The 17,226-nt window shown below is 39.8% G+C and overlaps 1 protein-coding gene across 5 annotated transcripts in view; it reads left to right on the forward strand.

The window, feature by feature from the left end:
- Positions 1–17,226, forward strand: part of TENM3 (teneurin transmembrane protein 3) — a 2,583,516-nt gene that overhangs the window by 2,516,592 nt on the left and 49,698 nt on the right. For all 5 annotated transcript variants that reach the window (XM_033942956.1, XM_033942961.1, XM_033942964.1 and 2 more), the window contains 2 exons: positions 11,651–11,826; positions 13,200–13,435. In XM_033942956.1, the coding sequence (XP_033798847.1) occupies positions 11,651–11,826; positions 13,200–13,435 (412 nt within the window). The remainder of the gene's footprint in view (positions 1–11,650; positions 11,827–13,199; positions 13,436–17,226) is intronic.

Below are 17,226 nucleotides of genomic sequence, written 5' to 3' on the forward strand. Positions count from 1 at the left end.
CCACAGACTACAAAACCTTCAAAAAAGAAATAAAAACCCTTCTATTCAAAAAACACATAAAACTGAACTAACACAGTCAGAACTGTCTCAAGCATCACCTGCAACTACTCCATATGTACTTCTGATGTCATGACAATTCAGACATAATTTATGTTATGTTCGGAATAATGGTTACATATATGAGGTTCAATAAAATAAAATTTTCACTCCCTGTTTCTATTCTGACCATTTATACCGTTTCATGGTTATTACAAAAAATATTTTTTACATGGGGGGTGGGTGGGGGGGTGTCAAAAATGATGGGCCCAGAGTGCCATATACCCTAGGTACGCTACTGCTACAGTTGTTTGATTTTAGAAACTCTTTTCACATTATTTTGTGGGGTTCTTTTGTTTACACTATAAGGGGAGGTTGGAGGCATGCATAAGTGATTACAGCCATTTCTTCAGGACGGGGACATGAAATAACATCCAGGTTATAGGAGGTCTTATGATATGAGTCTATTCAGCTTTATGATATGCACTCCTCCTAGTTTAATTCATTTTTTTCTTCATTCATTTCTTTATTTATTGATTCATATATCTATATATTGAGATATTTGCAGATAAAGATATTAGAAAGGTGGGAAACTTTTGTTGAAAGGTTGAATAAGTGGCTTTTTTTATAATTCTTTATTGATTTTTAAATAAGAACCGTGTTATATAAATAAAAGAACAGTATATTATTGCATTAAGTCATAACACTAATATCTATATAGATAACAGAACTATTATTCAATAATTACATTATTTTGCATATAGTAATAACATAAGAACCAAGTAAATAATATAATATGAAAACAAGTTACCTAAAATATTGATATTTCCTCCCAACCACCCAACTCCCCACCCTCCCTGGATGTGTAAAGATAAATAAACCAAGAAAAAAGTAAGACAAAATACAGTATTATATTTGTACAAATGTAGTTAATGGGCACCAAATTTTGTTTAATATTCCACTAAGTCCCCTACATTCTGCATTAATTCGTTCATATTTGTATATAGTACACACATTCACCCACCAGAAAGTATAATTTATTCTATCATGATTATTCCAATTACTTGTAATCAATTGAATGGCTATATCTGTAAGAATTAAAAATAGACGACTTTTATACTTATCTAAAGTGGATTTAACATGTAAAATTGTTCCACAAATTATAGCCTCATATGTTAATGGAATATTTGAATCTAAAACTAGATTAATTTGTTCCCATATGGATTTCCAAAATATTAATATAAAGGACAAAAATACAACAGATGATCCAGAGTCCCTATTAGACTTAGAACTATCTATTTTATGTAATCTAACTGGGGTCCAGAAAATTCTATGTAACAAAAATAACCATGTTTGTCTCATAGTGGCTTTTTTAATATAATTGTGGTGAATGCTTTCTATCATCATTTTTGCAATTCTGTTGCTTTGGTTTGGTTTCAGCAAGTCTTTAACTGATCCTCCTCTCTTTGTCCACCTGTTCTATATTTTTCGTTTTTTGTGATGGGTAGGATTTTTGGAAAGCCCATGTTATATTATTTCACGTGCCTAAATGGTAGTCATGCGGACAGGCACTATGCATGATACTATAAACCACACCTAACTCCGGAGGCGGTTTATAGAATCGAGCTAAGTGCTGATATTTTCAGCAACATATATAGAATTTATTCCTTTTTAAAAATTGCATTATAATATACATATTTCACATAAATGAAATGCAAGAAATCAAAGTCCACATCAATGGGAAGAAACAACTGAAATGATATACAAGCAATAAAATTAAACAAAAAATAGACCCACCCCATCTTCAAACCTTTTTTTCTTTCTTAATTATCCACTTACATTACCCCTCAACCGAAGCTTCTTTTTCAATAAGTAATCTTTCAAGCTAAATATGAAAAAAGTAAATATATCTACTAGATTCTAATGTTCTCATACATTTACAGGGAAACTGGAGGAAAAAAGCTGTTACCCTGTCCTTCAGTTTCAGAAATTCCTTTTGACATTGTTATGGGGTCTTGGCTACATCCAGAAAATTCCAAATAGGATGGCCACAAAACTGAACATCTTTTTTCCAGAAATGTTTCTTCAGTATATTATTTTTATTTTTCCTGTTCAGTCAAGAGAGTCACTTGGAAGATAGCCCTAGTAGTAATTTCCCTCCTGGGAGAGGATTCTAGGAAATCCGTCAAATTTAATGATTCTAGTTTGGCTCCATCTTTCCCCCCCCCCCCCTCATCAATCTTCTCAGCTTGAGGAATATCTACAATCAGAAATATTCAATTCTTGTTTATTATCTAACTGTATATCTTTCCTGTTGGTGAATAAAAAAGTTTATACTAAATATCTACACAACAATATCTCAGAAGACAAATGATGATGTTAGGAAAATTCAAACTATGCAATGTTCTTGAACAAATCTGATTTTTCAAAAAATTCCAACTGTTTCTGGATTAACAAACTGTCTTTAACAAAAGCTGATTGGTAATGAACCACCTAAGAAGAAATTTGTGACAGCTTGGTGACATCTTATCAATTTAAAATCCACATTATGAAACTTGCCAACTGTCTGCTGAGAAAAACTATAGAGTTGTGGTATCGTCGTTTTTATACACTCCTCGGTCCTAACCATGACTTAAAATATCTTTCAGTGTAATATCTTGAGGCTAATCAATAGTCTTACTGTATATCTCTTTTCCCCATTGCTTCCATAAATACACTGTTACAGGTATAGCCCATTCCCCATATAAGCCCTTTTGGACAGAGGAGAGCACTGCACATACAGCGCTGCTTTTACTAAGCTGCGTTAGCGTTTTTAGCGCATGCAGCATTTTAGCGCGTGCTAAACCCACACTACGCGGCTAGAACTAATGCCAGCTCAATACTGGCATTAGCGTCTAGTGCGCGGGCAATTTAGCGCGTGCTATTCCACGCGTTAATGCCCTAACGCGGCTTAGTAAAAGGAGCCCATAGTGTACTGAGGAGATTGGTTAATGAGTTTCTCTCCTGCTTGCTCCCTGGTGTTTACCCCACCCCTTTTGCACGTAGTGACTTCAGAAGTGGGTGTAAAACTTGCCTCTGCTTGTTGCTCATCAGTATACTGGTTTAAGGGCAAATAAACCTTTGTCCCAGGACTATTTCTGCCCCCTGGAACTTCCTGCATAGGCTTATGGTCTTCCCTGTTGTTTCTCTATACAGTGACAGGGCTAACTCTTGCTGACAACTGATAATTATTAGAGCTTTGCACCTTTTCCCTGCCACAGCGTGCTCAAGGCCTGCTGGCTCCTGTTTTCTCAGGGATTCTTGGAGAGGGTGAGAATCAGCAGGCCTTGAGCATGTGCAGAAGCTCAAGGTCCTGCATCAGCCCAGCAAGGAACATTGGTGTCAGCTTATTTGAGCACCGGACTGGTAAGCCTAATGCTGACTGGGCTAAGGGGTGGGAGGGGGATGGGAGCTCCCTGTCATGTCACTTTCTTGCTGGAGACAAATTTTTGAACGCACCCTTGCTGAAAGATGATATGTTTTCTTCAGCAGACTGGATAAGCTAATTAAATCAGACAGGATTAGGTGCACTATATGGGCCAATTAAATCTTTTATCTGCTGTCATCTATATTCATAACTCATTAAAGGCATAGACTTGGAAAAAGCATTTCTGAATGGCAAGTGCAGGAAGTAAGAGCACTTGAAAAGCTAATTGTTTTGGCATGGTAATTGATAAAAAGCATGGACCAATTATAAAAAAAAGCTCTTTAGTTATAATGTTAAGAAATTCTGTGGTATGTTAGAAAGTGTTTTGGTGGTGGTGGTGCTGCTGATGACTGAAATGAAGGAAAAAGGAGAGCTTACATACCGAGTTCTTATAAAAGCTGTTTAGCTATCACCCCTGTGAAAATAATTGCACGGAATATATGTGAAATATTGCACTGAATTTTCCCTCATCCCAATGCACTGCACCTTCAAGGCTATCAATTCAGTATGGTTAAAAAAAAAAAAAAAGCGTTTTGGAAAATAAAAGTCCGATCTGGCTTTTTACCTAGTCTCTTTTCAGTTTGATACCCAAGTGGCTGGATCCAAGAGCGGGGCAGATGTGTCTTAAACTGGCAGAACACTGAGGCCACACCATGATCATCCAAATTTCTAGTATCGGTTTATATTCGAGTCAACCTTCCTCCCCTCCCCCCTCCTTTTTTTGGGGGAATGGGGGAACAGTTGCTATGGTTTATATTTGGATCAGTTTATATTCAAATACCGTATTTTCACATAGATAACGCGCACCCGTGTAAACCGCGCACACGGGTATAGCACGCAAAAAACACATATTTATGTACATAAATTTTTATATACCGCGCACACCCGTATACCACGCATGCTGCCCGACTCTCCTTTCGCCCGCCCCGACTCTCCTCTGGAGATCCTGACTCTGTTTTCGCCCGCCCCGACTCTCCTTTCCTCCTTGAAGTCTTGTCCCTACCCTGAAAGCCTGATGCCCCCCCGACGTCCGATTCACCTCCCCCCCCCGCAGGACCGCTCGTACCCCCACCCCGAAGGACCGCTCGCACGCACCCGCACCCCCACCCCGAAGGACCGCTCGCACTCCCATCCCGAAGGACCGCTCGCACCCCCACCCGAAGAACTGCTCGCACCCCCACAGCCTCACCCCCCTCCCCCATGGAGAAGCTGTCTACCTTGTTTCCGGATGCCAGCGAGCCCAGCTGTTTCCTCTGCCGGCGGTCCCACCCCTTCTCTGAGCCCTGCTGTGCTGCTTTTTCTTCCGGCGATCCCGCACTTTCTCTGACATCAGAGAAAGGGCGGGACCGCCTGAAGAGGAAGCAGCGGTCCTTCTAAGTCCGATTTGGATGTATGGCATTAGACGTCCAAAGTCGGCAGTGAGAAAATGCCTTTTTTCAAAAGGCAAACCACCATGGGCTCCTTTTACGAAGCCGCGTTAGCGGCTTTAGCGCGTGCGACTTTTAATCATGCGCTAACTCCTGCGCTAGCCAAAAAACTACTTCCTCCTCAAGAGGAGGCGGTAGTGGTTAACGCGTCTGGCAGTTTAGTGCACACTATTACGTGCGTTAAACCGCTAAGGCAGCTTTGTTAAAGGAGCCCCATATATCTAGAAATTTTTTTATTTTTATTTTTTTTTAGTATCTTCTATCTGGACATCCAAGATTTATAGGGTCAAAGTCTTTGGACCTGAGGCACCCCTCTGGTATTCTTCTCATCTACTTTGAGGTTCTGAGCTGGGCCCCTAGACACTTCATCTTCTCTCTTACCTCTGCAGTGAAGTAGCAACAATCCACAACTACGAACAGCCAGATACCTCTAACAAGGACCAATGTTAATAGTAGTATTAATTTTATAGTATGCTCACTATTAACGTAATATCACAAAACTTATTTTAGCTTCAAAACCACATAAATGTATATCTTCTGGAATGAGATATATGTAAGAGGAATATATTTGTTCTCCTCCAAGGAGGAAACATAAAAGTAGTCTTTAAAATATCTCAAAAGATGCCTATAATCTTAGTCTGGGAGGCAAGGGATGTACCAGGTAGGAAGGTCCCACTTACCTTATGGAGACACTATCCTTACTGGTAGCTGGAACCTAGGCAGTGCATTCTGCCTGGTCTACATGCTGATCTTTCCATCCATAACTATCTTTGATCTTATCAACCTCTCTTTCTGTAATAAAGGTAATATCTTTTCAGTTTAAGCCTAGCTGACTTACGGGTTGGCAACACTCCCACTGTGTTGACTTGCCTGGAAGCCAAGGAGGCAGCGTCTCAGGCTGTACCTTGGCTATTTTAAGTTTCTACGGCCACTCCTACTTTCTTGGACTCCAATGAAGGAAAGATGAGATTTGTAGTCCCTCCAAAACCACAGGAGACACTCATGCCCAAAAATGGCAGGCTGGCACCATCTTCCTAGAATTTACAAAAAAAAAAAAAAGATCAAAGTAGGACAAGGAACTCATGAATATCCTCTGTGGGGATTCAGAAGATATTACGGTGACCCTGCTGTTAAGTAAAGAAATGTAGCAGAATCACCACAATGTGTACCCTCTGTCAAAGAGCTTGAAATCAGTACATAAATCATTTAAAGATTTATCACCCACCCTTTTGTCCATCATGGTATTCGGTGCAAATTACAATTCAGGAATCATGCAACCTGAAATTACAATTCTTAAAAACAACAAATAAACAACTCCATTTTAGGCAGGTCATCACAGTTGGAATTCAGACATGCAGGTCAGTACGTCTCAAGCTTCACAAGTATTTTACCAAAGAACCAAATCTTCATATGTGGAGCCTATTCTAAAATACAGGAGAAAAGGACGTTTATGCATTCATTTCAGCAAAACGAAAACAGAAAATAGCAATGTGTTTAAAGCCAACACAGGAATGGGTGTGTGCCATACCTGTTTATCTTTGCCTCACCCTTGTCTTGATTAGACCATGCTCTTTGCCATGTGCATGCAATCGGGGCATATCCCTGCTTTGCAAAATGGAAACCTAGACATTTATACAAGATAAATATTAAAGTGCTGCTTTATGCACATCTCGAGCATGAATGTGGTTTGGAAAATGAGAGCCAAAATTTACACAGCACATTACTAAAAAGAAAAATAACAAAAAACATAAAAGCATCAACTATGCGAAACAAATCATTCAAAACCCCCTAAAACAATGTTCACAATCAAATCAGGTTAGAGAAAAGCCGATTCTTCAGTGCCATTGAAACAGTAACTAACCTGCCCATCTCTTAAGTCCTGAGGTAGCGCATTCTAAATAATGAGACTCACTCTGGAAAAACGATATTCTGAATCTGAACTGAGCTAAATGCTTTTTGACACACTAGCTCAAAATTATAGGCCTAAAAGAATCATAGAGAGCCTATGCTTAAGCAATCACTCTAAAATAGAAGGAGCCAGTTTCATGATAAGCACAGACCAACTTTATGTCTTTGTTCAAACATGCAGGCAGCCACTATAAAGCTACCAAAATAGGAGACGCTCAATACCATCTAAAGCTATGGGTCATTATTCTGACAGGCAAATTCTAGCAATAGATTCTTGTGTAGTTGCAAATATGCTGCATTACAGTAATCTAGATAGCTTAATACTGCAAACTGTAACACAGTTCGAAAATCCTGCTGATGCAAATATTCCTTCATAACAAATAAAAATAATACCAGGCCATCCTGGTTACATGGAGATCTGATCTTCTAATGGCAGTTTAGAGCTAAATAAAAGCCCCAAGCTCTTCACCTCCTCACTTACAAAACTCAATTTATCCATCTGAACCTGTAACTGAAGGTCATAAGGAGGAGGGATTCCAATGACACATACCTCCTCTGATTTATCTGCATAAAGTAAATAGTGAGCAAAAAAAAAGGAAAATAAAAATCCCACAGTACAACATCTGGGATCAGCAGAAAATCTGGATGAATAAAAGTTGATTTGTTGGAAAGTGCAACAATTGCTTGGCAGCTGTATTCAACTGTAAGTGATGTGAAAGTATGTATTAGGACCTGACATGGTCTGTGTTTCAGCAATTCCGGCCTTCATCAGAAGTCCTTGAATGGTTTCACTTATTTTTGATATGTTTTCATCTCCATTACTCTGCTTCATTCCTTTGTGTCATATTTTTCTTATATCACCACCTCACTTAGGGCCTCTTTTATCAAGCAAAATAGCATGGGCCGGCACGGTAAATGCACCAAAGCTCATAAGGATTGAAAGGGCTTTGGTGTATTTGCCACGCGGCATTTGCTACTGCAGCTTGATAAAAGGGGACCTTAGATTTGGAATGCCTCCACATAAATATTTCAGATTTTACTTTCTCTCTACACAATTTTTGGTTGCACTTTTTCAGGGTTTGGTCCTCTTCTCTCCTTTACTCCAGGTTTGGTCTCTTTCTTTTATACACACACATATGTATCATATGGCTTATATTAAAATGTTTCTTTGCCGAAGGATTCCTGATGAAGGCCAGAAGTGCCGAAACACAGATCATTTCAGGTCCTAATACATCTTTTCGCATCACCTACAGTTGAATACAGCTGCAAAGCAATTGTTGTACTTTCCAATAAATCGACCTTTATTCATCCAAATACAATTTCTGCTGTTCCACTGTTGCTCCTTAAAGTAAAAAGTGTATATGAGTTATATTTCCTTTATGTTCACTTTGTTATGTCCTGACCACTTCTTTTGGTATTGCTCTTGAGGGAATGAAGGATGGGTTGTTTACATTCATGCAGCCTCCAAACCCTGCTGTTGTTGTCCCAATATGCTTAAACTCAGTCTCAGTACTTGATTCTGTCATTTCTGTGGGTAAATTATTACAGGCACCCAACCATTTCCATCTTCTCGATGTCCTTACAAGAGCCCCAGAACAACACAGAACTGAAAATATATTCTTACTAACTAGTGACTTTGCAACTCTACTTTAATTTCACAGATCACTCTAGAAATGTGCACAGGCAAGAAAATGTCCGTTTTCTTTTCTTTCTGTTTTTCATGAATTTCCCAATTTTCAGGATTTTCTCTGGTTAGCTTCATAAATTAGTTATAATAAGGTATTTTTACTGTGTGCTAAATTGATTTAATATGCACTAAAGAATTAAGGTACACACAAAAAAAACCCCAGCCACCCTCACATTAACAGCAGCAAAATATAATAAAATAACCCCCCCTCCCCCTTTTACAAAACCGCAGACACAGTTTTTAGCTCTGGCCGGTGTGCTGAATGCTCTGCATTGCTCCCGACGCTCATATGAACTCTATGAGTGTCGAGAGCAGCACAGAGCACTCAGCATGCCAGCCTGTGCTAAAACCCACTTCCGCGATTTTGTATAAGAGGGGATAGTTACTCTTTTTAAAATAACCCTGTAAAAATCCCTTTTCCAACCTCTCAATAACCTCCAACTAGTAGCACATACATCCCAAGGTTCTTCAGATATGTTTGATAAAATGTGCAGGTTAATAACCAGGAGGACATGTTAACATGTGGCATAGTAGTTAGAGCTACAGCCTCAGCACCCTGAGGTTGTGGGTTCAAATCCCACACTGCTCCTTGTGACCCTGTGCAAGTCACGGAATCCTCCATTGCCACAGGTACATTAGATAGATTGTGAGCCCACCAGGACAGATAGGGGAAATGTTTAAGTACCTGATTGTAAACTGCTTGGATAACCTTGATAGGTGGTATATAAATACCTAAAATAAAATTTAGGGGTCCTTTTATTAAGGTGCGTTAACCGATTTAGCGCGCTAAGACATCCATTATATTTTATGGGCGCCCTAGCATTTAGTGCGCACTAATTGTAAGCTAACATTAAATCGGTTAGCGAACCCTAATAAAAGGACCCCTTAGTTTACATGTTGAAACACTATTATATACTCTTATAGCTTATTGCTTTTTTTCTTAAGCTATGGAACATAATTGAATATCGGAAAAAGTTGCTGACAAAAGCATTAGTTTGTCAGATTTACCTTTAGCTAAGATAAATGTAGCAAATCGTGGAATTGAATAAAAATCTTACATTATATAAGGTGTGAAGTTTGCCTAATATACAAAAAAAATTGCCAACAAGCTTCTCTTACTGTAGTGTAATCTAGTCAATATCATAAAATATATTTAATATCTACTGTAGGTCTTGGTTTTTCTGACACCTATCATAACACCACAGGTAGTGAAAAATGTTGCCTAAGGACCCTTTTCTAATCTTTGCCCGTATTCAGCAGCATCACAAAAACTTCTTTTAAAAAACATAATATTCTCTAAATACATCTGAAAAACAGAGTAAGCAGTAAACTCGAGCAATTTAGTCCTTTATTTGTCTGTCACAGTGCCAAGAGGCTGTGAATACAATTACAGTAGAGCTATTAAAGTTTAGTATCACTAGTGTCAACAACCAAGCAAAGTTCAGATATGGCTGATATTATTTCATGCAGCGTGCCCTTGGAACTCTGACAAATCTGACAACTCTGGCACCGTTTAGATTTCTTCTGTTCAAAATGTTATGTATTATTCACTTACTTTTGCTGTGCTTCCTGTCAGTTTAGTTGTCCTTCTACCCACCACTTGGTTTATGAAAAGAGTTTGCCAAGCAAAGCAACATCAGGGCACACCATATAAGCAAAACTATTTAGGCAAAATTGCCTTGAGAACACTTAGCCCTCTGGAAATAATTGTACAGAGGTCTAGAAATGAGGGCAAAGTGTAACGCGCAGCATTGTCATTAAAGAGGCGATCAAAAGGACAACAAGAGTGAGATAAAGCTACTGGGATTTCAGTGCAGGATGCTCAGCAGTTTTAATAGCACCAAAGCGTGCTCTTTTTGAAACAGTAAACTAGGGGTTCCTTTGATGAAGGTGCGCTAAGCGTTTTAGCGCAAGCACCAGATTAGCGCGCGCTAGCCAAAAATCTACCGTCTGCTCAAAAGGAGGTGGTAGCGGCTAGCGCGTGCAGCAATTTAGCGCACGCTATTCCACGCGTTAAGACCCTGACGCACCTTCGTAAAAGAAGACCTAGATGTGCAGAGAAGTGTTTGGTTGCTCTTCAAAGGGTAAACTACAGAATCTGAAGCAGAGAATCAGCCTTTATAATCCTGCTATTAACTACAAATATTCCTGTATGAGAAACAGTTTATCCATTGCGTCAGAGCTTGTCTGAAGTCTGCATTCTGCATCTTTAAATTTTCATGTCTATGTTAAAAAACATTGGTAGGTTTGATGCCTATTTATCTTCTGAACTACTTTGGCTTCCCAGTGAAATCTCGATATACACGTATCAATTCTTTTTTCTCGCCTGGACGTTGAAAGGTTGTACTTCCCAAAGATTTCTAGATAAAACCTTATCTTATCAGGCCTGTGTCTGGAGTAAAATTATAAGCGATTTATTCTTGAATACAATTTCCTATCAAAAATTCAGAAAATCCTTGAAGACTTACTTGTTTGATAAATTTGTCCAATTAAATTTTGGCTATGTATCGATGTATGTATGTATTCTACAGCGCCTTGGCAGTTTCTCTCTGAACTGCAAGGTATTGCGGGTTATAAATAAAATGTATTATTATTATTATTATCTTACAGCAGGGGTGTCAAAGTCCCTCCTAGAGGGCCGCAATCCAGTCGGGTTTTCGGGATTTCCCCAATGAATATGCATGAGATCTATTAGCATACAAAGAAAGCAGTGCATGCAAATAGATCTCATGCATATTCATTGGGGAAATCCTGAAAACCCGACTGGATTGCGGCCCTCGAGGAGGGACTTTGACACCCCTATCTTACAGTATACAAAAGCGAACATAAGGGAGGGGGCGTGTGGTTCAGTGGTTAGAGCTGCTGCCTCGGCACCCTGTGGTTGCGAGTTTGATCTCGGCCTGCTCCTTGTGACTCTGGGCAAGTCGTGTAATTTGCCATTGCTCCAGGTACCTCAGTTAGATTGTGAGCCTGCTTTGGGTGAATCTCTTCATGAAAAGGCAGTTAATAAATCCCAATGAATACACAAACGTGCATCAGCCATTTTGAGTCGTGAGGCTGCTCATTAGGTTTACAGTTGCTAAAATGTAACGTTGACTTTAATGTTCTGTGTTATTTTGATTTTAGTTACGATAGCGAGGGACGTCTCACCAATGTTACATTCCCCACTGGAGTGGTAACAAATCTCCATGGAGAAATGGACAAGGCTATTACAGTCGATATTACATCATCTAGCAGGGAAGAAGATGTCAGCATCACTTCAAACTTATCATCCATAGATTCCTTCTACACAATGGTTCAAGGTAAACCTAGAAGAGTACAGGGTACTTAATAAAATCAATTTGTTTTCTTTTTATTATTTTCTAGTGTAATATGTTTTTGTTAAAGCAGAAAAAGCATTAGTTTGGCATTAGGAGGAGAGTGTGGTGCAATGGTTAGAGCTAAAGCCTCAGCACCCTGAGGTTGCGGGTTCAAACCCTGCGCTGCTCCTTGTGACCCTGAGCAAGTCACTTAATCCTTCACTGCCCATTAGTTAGATCGTGAGCCCACCAGGACAGATAAGAAAGTGCTTGAGTACCTGTATGTAAACCGCTTTGAATGTTGTTGTGTAACTACAAAAAGGCAGTATACAAGTCCCTAGCCCTTATCTCTTAAAAACAAAGTCATTCTCCAAAATTAGCCAGGGATGTTTGGGGGTTACCGGCAGGAGAGATTGGGTATCCATCCTGCCGGGGAGGGGGGGAGGCGCCAACAGGAGGGAGTGTGGATATCTCTCCTGCCGACTGATTTGTGGTCAGGTACGGGGGTTCCCTGCTGCGGATGCTCTCAGCCAATCGCAGCAGGGGAATTTCCCCCTCCAATATCAGCTGAATGGCAGGGACTCCCTAAAGCCGCGATTCTGTAACTGGTGCCCAGAACTTAGGTGCCAGTTACAGAATCGCGACTTTGGGGAATCCTTGCCACTCAGCTGACAGGCGAGGGGGGAATCCCCCTGCCGCAATCGGCTGCTGCGGTTTAGCGGCAAAGATAAGTGGCTGAAATGTAGCCCTGGGTTCTCCAGGCCTACATTTCAGCCACCTATCTAGGAGCGATTCTATAACCGGCGCCCTGGACTGATTAACAGGCGATTGGCGGCCACTGACTTGGGCACCGGTTACAGAATCTGGCCCTTAGTGCACATCAACTGGTGCCTAAGTTTTGGCACTCTTTCTTGAATCTACCCCTAGAGGTTAGTAAGATTATCATAGCAGAATAATGCTATGCTATGCTATGCTATCATAGCAGAATATGCTTAATGAATCTACCTTATTAATAAATTTACAAAGTACAGTATGCTTTGATACCTGTTAATTAAAAATGAAGATGATAACTTAGCACCTTTCTGAAATGTCATAATACAATGTGATTTTTTTTTTAATGAAACTATGCAGTAGATAACTATAAATTGTTATGTTTTCCAGTTGATATCTTGTAGGAGAGTACTTAGAGCCCAATTAACTAAATCTCATTTTCTCCATACTCTGCTTATGGTGTCAAAAAATATTAGTGAATCTAACTCTTACTGTTGGCAATTTGCATACATTTTTGTGATTTTATGTAAAATTATGTCTTGACATAAATGATTTGTAAATTCCAGTCTTTTGACTCAGCTTTTGTGTTTTTGATGCTTTTCCAGATCAGTTAAAAAACAGCTACCAGATTGGATATGATGGCTCTCTCAAAATTATTTATGGCAATGGCATGGATACGCATTTTCAAACAGAGCCACATATTTTAGCTGGCCCAGCCAACCCCACAGTAGCAAAAAGAAACATGACACTCCCAGGGGACAATGGGCAGAATCTGGTGGAGTGGAGATTCCGAAAAGAACAAGCACAAGGAAAAGTCATAGTGTTTGGTCGGAAACTTCGGGTGAGCATACTCGGATTTTAATGAGGCACAATCGTGTTGGCAGCAAGCAAAAGTTAACATAGTTTCTATTTCTATTAAAAGCCCACGGCAAAATCCAAAGTTTGCTCTTACATTTATAGATTGTCCCCTTTTAAAAACATAGCTCTTTGTAATTTCCTATAGTCTAAGGATTTTATCAAGACAAGGGGAGGGAAGGGAAGGCCAAATTGTTAATCTCAAGCCCTACACCTTGAATTCAGTATACAGATCAGAGGTGTAAAATTTTGTAAATTATCAAATACTTAGATAGGAATGGAAATTTTATGAAAATGTGAAATATATTCACCACTTATTTTTATGTAATAGTTATGAATATGCACTGTACTGTTATGAATATGCAAAGTAAACTATGTACAGATAAGTTCAAAGTTAAGAGTTTTCTTTTTTAGGATAAAGCTGACGCATTAATAATTTTGAATTTCATAAATGCAGCAAACAGTTGTTACAGGTTTTATCCTATGCTAGTGATCAACCTATAGCTGTTAGAGTCTGTAGGACTCATTTTCAAAAAAGATAGACATCCAAATGATGGCATAAACCAGCACTTGGACATCTTACTAGTCCAAAACATCCCAGTTGGCATTTTCAAAACTGACCTTTTAGACGTCATTCTGGTCATTTTGTTTCCAGTGCATCTAAATGTTAAGAGGGCCTCTTCGAAGCATGTTTTGGGTGGCATTAGGGCAGATTTAGCACTTGGACGTTTTACAGCGATAATCAAACATGTCACAAAACATCCAGGGTACAATTTGGACGTTTTAGTCTAGACCTGCTTTTAAAACAAATAAGGTCCAAAAAGATACCCAAACTGATTGACCACTGGAGGGATGAAAATATGGCCCCCACCCCCACCCCCAGTGGTCACTGATCCCTCTCCCACCCCCCAGATATCTACATGATATAGTCCATATCTGTCTGACAGCTGCAGATATTATTGTCAGTCCTAGTAGAGCTGCAAGCAGGTATTTAGAGTAGCCTGGTGGGCAGTGTAGGGGTCTGCAGAGAAGGAAACCCAGGCCCATATGCAACCCTAACTAGTATAATTCTGGTGGAAAGTGTGAGCCCACCAAAAATCCACTATATCGCCATATAGGTGACAGCTGCAGGCATAAGAGCTATTGGGGTGGTAGACAGGTGGGTACAGTAGGTTATGGGGAAGTTTTATAGGGCTCACCATATAATGTACAGAGGTTATGATAAGATGTGTACCTGGCACCCTTAATGTGCAGTTCAAAGCAATGCCCCCTAGGTGCTCCACTGCTCTGCTGGCATGTCTATGTGGTCAGTCCATTAAAAATGCTTGCTGCTCCTACATGGAAATAGCTTGTTTTGGATATTTTCAATTTGGACTTTTTAAAAAATAATGACAAAGGGGAAAATTCTAGAAACAGCACCTAGATAGGCATTTTAAGCTGCAACACACCACTATGGGTGTGGCTAACACTGGAAATGGCGTTAGGCAGCCTAAAACACCTATGTTGGCTCTATTCACGACATAGGTGCCGGAAATGTAGGCCTGAAAAACCCTGGCCTACATTTCCTGTGCCTATCTTTCACGGAGGAACAATTCTCTATAGGGTGCCATCGTGTGATTGACATGATCGACAGCTGCTTTTTAGGCGGTCACCGATACCAGCACCCTATAGAGAATCTGGGACAAAATGTCTAGCTGGGCCATTTCTGGAAAAAAAAAGATAGATGTTTTGTGGGTTTGAAAATGGACATTTTCTTCAGCAGATAGTTGGACATTTTTCTCAAAACGCCCAAAGTCAGACTTAGACATCCTATTGAAAATGCTCCTCCATGTATCTCAGCAAGAAAGAACAACAAAGGTGTCTCTTTTTATTGTAAATGACTCGACACAATCATGTTTCGGACCAAGGGGGCCTGTCTCAGGAGTCTTGTGATTTGATCGTGATAGGTAAAACATACAAATTCACAATATTCTTTCAATCATTGCTTGAAGCACCGCTGTTTGTAAAACCAGCGTGTACTGCTGACTGCTGCTTAGAAAACCAGCGTGTACTACTCTTTTAAAACAGAGAATCGTGCAGTTTCTGGAATCCAGAGAATTAAGGCCCTAAGGCAACATGAATTCACTAGAGACAGGTATTGTCAAACAAATCTGATCAGTTTCTTTGACTGGGTGACCAGAGAACTGGATAGAGAGAGAGTGCTGGATGTGGTGTATTTAGATTTTAGAAAAGCCTTTGGCGCTGTTTCACACAGGCATCTAATAAACTGAGTGCCCTCAGTATGGGCCCCACTGTGACAGAATGGATCAGGATCTGATTGAGTGGAAAGGGATAAAGGGTAGTGGTCAATGGAGATTGCTCTGAGGAAAGGGATGTTACCAGTGGTGTGTCACAAAGTTCAGTTCTTTGGCCTGATTTTTTTAACATTTTTGTAAGAGATATTGCTGAAGGACTGTCTGGTAATTTTTATGTCTTTGCAGATGATACAAATCTGTAATAGGGTAGACATCCCTGGTGATGTGAATAACATGAGGGAGGACCTAGCAAAGCTTGAAGAATGGTCTGAAATTTGACAGCTAAGATTTAATGCTAAGAAATGTAAGGTCATGTATTTGGGCTGCAAAAACTCAAGGGAACAGTACAGTTTAGGGGTGTGAAGAACTTTTGTGCACAAAAGAGGAGTGGGACTTGGGAGTGATAGTATGTGATGATTTTAAACAGGTAGAAAAGGAGTTGGCGAAAGCTAGAAGGATGGCCCCTGTATAAGACTGGTGAGACCTCATTTAGAACGTTGTGTAGAATTCTGGAGACTGCACCGTCAAAAAGAAATAAACAGGATAGAGTCAATCCAGAGGAAGTATACTAAAATGGTCGGTGGTTTTCGTCAAAAGACTTATGGGGACAGAAGTAAAGATTATATTACATTACATTAGTGACTTTTATTCCGCCTTAGCCTCATAGTTCTAGGTGGATTATAAAAGAGGTGAGCTGGACATTTCCAGGAGAATTACAGGTTCAGGTACTTGTTACACGATTATGACATTGTCTGAGATATGAGATACTTGGTATGGCATTAACTTGTCTTTACAAAGTTCTTGAACAGCAGGGTCTTTATTTCCCTTTGGAGGGTTTTGTAGTCAGGCAATGTTAACAGTGTGTGGGTGATATAGAGGTCTAGTTTCACTGCCTGAGTCACTAGTAATCTTGCGCTGCATGCCTTTGATTGAGGTTGAATAAATGGAGTCTATATTCTCCTTGGTCTGGTTGAGCTGTGCTGGATAAGGTGATTGTTCAGGTAGATGGGGCAGTGCCATTCAGGGCTTTGTATAGTAGACAATAGAATTTGAATAATATTTGCACTTTCATTGGAAGCCGGTGCATGTCTAGGTATGCTGGAATGATGTGATCATATTTGCTTAGAGAGTAGATCAGTCTGAGGGCCGTGTTTTGTACATTATGTAATTGTTTTATCATGCTTGTGGGGCAGGGTAGGTAAAGGACATTACAGTAGTCCAGTAGTCTAACAACTAGGGACTGTACCAGGAGTCATAATTGCTCTGTGTTGGATAATTTTCATATTTGTCTAAGGTTCTGCATGACTGTGAAGGATTTCTGAATTGTCTTGTCGATTTGTAGTTGCATGGTGCAGTATCTGTCCATCATCACCCCAAGAAGTTTTAGGGTGGGTAGAATGGAATATGTAGTGGATTTTATCTTTATTTCTGTTATGGATTGAGTTTTTTCTTTTTGAAGCAGTAGGAATTTTGTTTTTTCTGT

This window comes from Geotrypetes seraphini, chromosome 1 (genome assembly GCF_902459505.1).
Source record: "Geotrypetes seraphini chromosome 1, aGeoSer1.1, whole genome shotgun sequence".
Lineage (NCBI taxonomy): Eukaryota > Metazoa > Chordata > Amphibia > Gymnophiona > Dermophiidae > Geotrypetes > Geotrypetes seraphini.